At 42.8% G+C, this 5,167-nt stretch overlaps 1 protein-coding gene across 1 annotated transcript in view; it reads left to right on the top strand.

The window, feature by feature from the left end:
* Positions 1-4,345, top strand: part of KHDRBS1 (KH domain containing, RNA binding, signal transduction associated 1) — an 11,746-nt gene extending 7,401 nt beyond the window's left edge. Inside the window, exons 4-7 of the mRNA XM_006777393.2 lie at positions 1,591-1,724; positions 2,540-2,741; positions 3,258-3,325; positions 4,008-4,345. Coding sequence (XP_006777456.2) covers positions 1,591-1,724; positions 2,540-2,741; positions 3,258-3,325; positions 4,008-4,107 — 504 coding nt within the window. The 3' untranslated portion in view covers positions 4,108-4,345. The remainder of the gene's footprint in view (positions 1-1,590; positions 1,725-2,539; positions 2,742-3,257; positions 3,326-4,007) is intronic.
* The last annotated feature ends 822 nt before the right edge of the window (positions 4,346-5,167 follow it).

Here is a 5,167-nt window from a genome sequence, read left to right as displayed (position 1 = left end):
CCAGCCTGGGTGAGGGCCTGATGGCTGTTTGCAGGCTGGCCACAGCCCCTTCAGTGTGGAGGTCCCCACTGGGGTGCCTGGCCATCCGGTGTGAGGGGCTAAGGGCTGTTTGCAGGCTGGCCTTAGCCCCCAGCCACCCAAGCTCCCAGTGGAGGCTGGTTGGAAGCAGGCATCTGGGATTGATTTAGCTTCTGTAATTGAAACTTTGTTGCCTTTAGCGGAGGCCACAGCGGGCTCAGGGCTGGCAGGAAGCTTGGCTTCCTCAATCGCCTGGGCAACCAAGCCTCCTGCTTGCTCCAGCTCCATGGCTGTTGGCCGCCATCTTGGTTGGGTAAATTTGAATATAGTCGCTCTGATGAGCTGGTGGCATGGTTTAGGGCATAGTGAAGGTACGGTCAATTAGCGTCTTTGTCTTTTATTAGTGTAGATGATTCAAAGCCTACATTCTGAATTCACATCTGGAGTCTACCACTTACTAGTTCTATGTCTCCTTACTTCAGGGTTGTTTTGAAGATTAAACTGATAAGTTTACATAAAGCTTATTATATAATGCCTAATACATACAGCTTAATTTATGGTTAGTGGCTTTTATTATTCTAGGAAGAGGAAACTATTTGCAAGAATGGATATGTAAGAGTATGCCAAATCTGAACTACAAGTTATTCAGCCTGACTTGAAAGGAGGTTATACTTAGGATGGAAGTGATGATCTGGAGAGTTAGGCAAGGACCACATCAACAAGAGCTATGATCTATAATAATAAAAGCATAATATGCAAATCTACCAAACGACCCAACAGCAGAATGACCATCCAGACCACCTTCCAGACGACCACACTATGACACGCACTGGCACCAGGCCAGCCAAGCAATCGCACCCCACGCCTGTCGCCCACAGTGGCAACAGTGGTCGGGGAGGGAGGACAGCACCACACAGATGGCAAGCAGTGAAAGCGGCAGGGGTGGGACTAGCTGCCAGCATCCAGGGGAAGGAAAGCCTGATAGGCCCTGATCACTGGCCAGGCCTAGGAACCCTACCCAAGAGGTCCTGGTCCCCCTGCCCCACCCACACACACGCACACACACACACACACACACACACACACTCCACCCCCCATGCACTAATTTCGTGCACTGGGCCTCTAGTGCAGTGATGGCGAACCTCTGACACATGTGTCAGAGGCGACATGCAAACTCATTTTTTTGGTTTATTTTTCTTTGTTAAATTGTTAAATGGCATGTAAATATATAAAATAAATATCAAAAATATAAGTCTTTGTTTTACTATGGTTGCAAATATAAAAAAAATTCTATATGTGACACAGCACCAGAATTAAGTTAGGGTTTTTCAAAATGCTGACATGCCGAGCTCAAAAGGTTCGCATCACTGCTCTAGTGTTTTAATAAAGATAAGGTACTTTCCTCAAAGAGGTAACAGGTAGGGTGCTGTTTGACTTCAGAGAATGAATGATCTCTGATATTTCATCTGGGCTTTCAAATTTGTTCTTAGCATTCAGGCTCATGTGAGCTAGAAGGCTTCCCAGCAAAAGTTGGAAATGTTACACAACAATCCTATTATCTTTCATTTGCAGGATATGATGGATGATATCTGTCAGGAGCAGTTTCTAGAGCTGTCCTATTTGAATGGAGTACCAGAACCCTCTCGAGGACGTGGGGTGCCAGTGAGAGGCCGGGGTGCTGCCCCTCCTCCTCCACCTGTCCCCAGGTAAAAATAATGTAAACAACCAGAAATAGGATGTAAATTTGACCACTAGTACCATCTCTCTCTTTTTGGTGCTTTTATCTCCAGCTTAGAAGGAGTCATATCCTTCATTGAGTGGAATTCTAGCTCTTGAGCATTTTGGCCATAGTCAAGTGTAGCAGTCCTTCTGAAACTTTTGGTCTTTTAATTTTGGACAGTCATAGCATTTTTACTTTTTTAATATGTTTTTATTGATTTCGGAGAGAGATAGAAACATCAGTGATGAGAGAGAATCATTGATCTGTTGCCTCCTGAATGCCCCCACTGGGGGGTCGAGCCTGCAACCCAGGCATGTGCCCTGGCTGGGAATCGAACCATGACCTCCTAGTTTTCATAGGTCGACGCTCAACTGCCAGTTATAGCATTTTTAAATGATCACTGACATTAGCATTTTACCTTTTGTTACTGATCTTTATGGAGTGTTCCAACTCTCCAAAGCAGTTTATTGTGGGACCTGGGGAATCTTCCATTGTGGGGTTTTTACCTACCCATACTTTCCTCTAGGTTTTAAGAGTTTTTTTTAAGGCATCATAAAATCTGGCTAGTTCGAGAATTTGCACACAAATCTGACCATGTAAGTAGCCTATTTATTAAAAAACCTCTTTCAATAATAAAGATAAATTATAAAAAAGAAAGTAACTAAAAAAAATAATCTCCATTTAAAATAAACTTTCCTAGATGATGTGTTATGGAATCATGCACCTAAAACCTGTATAATTTTGTTAACTAATGTCACCCCAATAAATTCAATTTAAAGGGGGGAAACTTTCTTTTTATAGGGGCCGTGGTGTTGTACCACCTCGTGGGGCTTTGGTGCGTGGTACGCCAGTGAGAGGAGCCATCACCAGAGGTGCCACCGTGACTCGAGGAGTGCCACCCCCACCTACTGTGAGGGGTGCTCCAACACCAAGGGCACGGACAGCAGGCATCCAGAGAATACCTTTGCCTCCACCCCCTGCACCAGAAACATATGAAGATTATGTAAGAAGTTTGAACAATGTGCCATTTCCCACTACCTAGAAGGTTGCCAAAGGAAGTTGAATGACAGGGCCTTGGTCCTTGATGTAGGTGGCAGGGATTGCCTGTAAGATTCAGAATCTGCTCTTTTCTCTTTCAGTGAATGTTAACCTAGGAGAAGATTTTTCCATTTTAAGCATGGTTTGCTACCATATGTATGTAGATTAAACAGGAAATAAGCTGTTCCTCCATGTATAGTATTTTACTAAAGGGGTCTCCCACTACTACCAGTTCAACTTCGTACCTTATTTCCTGCTCACACTTGGTTTTGGTTTTTGTTTCTTTTTTGTTCGTTTGGTTGTTTTGTTTCATGTTTTAAAAATAACCCTTTCTCTCTTGACTATTTCACAATGGGTGTTAACATTTGGGAGGGAAAGTTCATGTTCTGTTAATGTAGAAGCCTGCCATCCTCCCATGGGATAGAATTACCATTTCTACTGTCTGTGATTCTGACTTGTTATTTCATTTCATTTGTTCTAGGGATATGATGATACATATGCAGAGCAGAGTTATGAAGGCTACGAAGGCTATTACAGCCAGAGCCAAGGGTAAGTCAGGCAATAGAGGTGCTGTTTCTTGTCCTGGGGATGGATGGCAGGGCGGGGGTTGGGGGCAGTTGAAGGGACAGAGATTTAGGCAACACAAATCTAAGGAGCAGTATGGCTTACCTTTTGAGGGTATCTGCTATGCTTTGGACATCTGTAAGTTTGGATAATTATGAATCTTGAATTTATTGTAGAATCTGAGAATAGAAAAATTCCTGAGCTGTGACTACATGGAAACAAAGGAGAAATGCCTTTAAATTACTTGATTTATTTTTTAAAAATATCACAATCACAGTAAAATTGTATAAAAGTTTAAAAGGAAACTAGAATTCCACTGCAATAGCTTGGGTTCTTTTCTGCACTTTTATAATTCTACATGGGGGATAAGATAGTTCTCATGTTTGTTTATTCTCTTCCAGTGAGCACTATGGTCAATTTTATATTGTCCTTTTCCACTGTAAATTGTGTGGTATCCATTTTTCTTTGCTACAGTTGTTACCCATTTTCTTATGAGTACATAGTTATACATATGTTGGTAATGTTTTATGGTTTGAAGATGGGGGGTGAGCATTTTCCTTTATTATATACACAGTAAAATGACTGAAACATGGAAGTATTTGAGAGAAAGGTGAAACTGAAACATAGTTGCTGTATGGCTCTCTAACACTCTGTCTTTGGCTTTTAGGGACTCAGAATATTATGACTATGGACATGGGGAGGTTCAAGATTCTTATGAAGCATATGGTATGTCTTTATTTCTGTGTTGGGGCAGAATGTGCAAGTAAGTGCCTGAGAGAATCCTGGATTATTGAGGGTCAGACGGTCACACACCTGAGGAGAACCGTTTAAAGGTCAAGTTGTTGGTAGATGTAACAATAGGAATCCTACTCTTAACTTAAATTTTGTGGTGTGCGGTAGAGATAGGGGTACTATTACTATTGGAAGGCTATGAGAATGTCCTAAACTAGGGCTCAGCAAACTAGTTTGCCTGGTTGGGACAGCAAACTTTTTTTTAAATCCTCACCTGAGGATGTTTTTTCTATTACTTTTTAGAGATAGTGCAAGGGGAGGTATGGTGAGAGGGAGGGAGAGAAAGAGAAACATCAATATGAGAGATACATCGATTGACTGCCTCCCACACTGGACCCTGACCAGGGGTAGGGAGGGAATCGCAACCCAGGCCCCAGGCCCTTGGACCGGAATGGAACCTGCGACCCTTTGGTGCACATACCAGTGCTCTAACCTCTTTGCAACACCAGCCAGAGCTGGAGCAGTAAACTTTTAAGCTGATGTTGATTTTTTTTCCTACTTTAGGCCAGGAGATGGCTAGACCTAGGGTATGTTGCTGGGCCTTTGCTGCTGATACCTAGACCACATTGATAGATAATAAGAATTTCATTATATCCAATTCTGCTCTTCTGCCCTACCTCACTTTTAAAAACAATTTTGTATCTCATCGAACAGAATCCCAGTGTAGAGGAAAGAATAGCTGAAAGAGACTGAGATTGCAAGTAGCTAGCCAGAGCAAATTGGGGCAAGAATAACACCTGTTAGACTCAGGTTAGAGACAGTGGGGCTGGAGCCAATTCAGGGCAATACTGGCGTCAAGATCCTTACTGTTTTGGAGACATCTCAACTCCTAAGAGAGCTATAGGGGCTGGAATGGCTGCATAACCAAACTGTCTTCCCTGAGGTTTAGTTGAGAATGCATTGCTCAAGAGTGTCTCAAGAGCCATTGAAGGCCTTGTGTTAATGGGCGCCAGAGGGAGTGCCAGGTGGTCACAGATGCAGAGAGGGAGCAGCCTTTTAAATTTGAAATATTTTAAACATACCTAAAGGAATTCT

The sequence above is a fragment of the Myotis davidii genome, unplaced genomic scaffold (genome assembly GCF_000327345.1).
Source record: "Myotis davidii unplaced genomic scaffold, ASM32734v1 scaffold88, whole genome shotgun sequence".
Lineage (NCBI taxonomy): Eukaryota > Metazoa > Chordata > Mammalia > Chiroptera > Vespertilionidae > Myotis > Myotis davidii.
The sequence above is the reverse complement of the archived record's forward strand: the minus strand, read 5'-3'. Positions and strand labels throughout refer to the sequence as shown.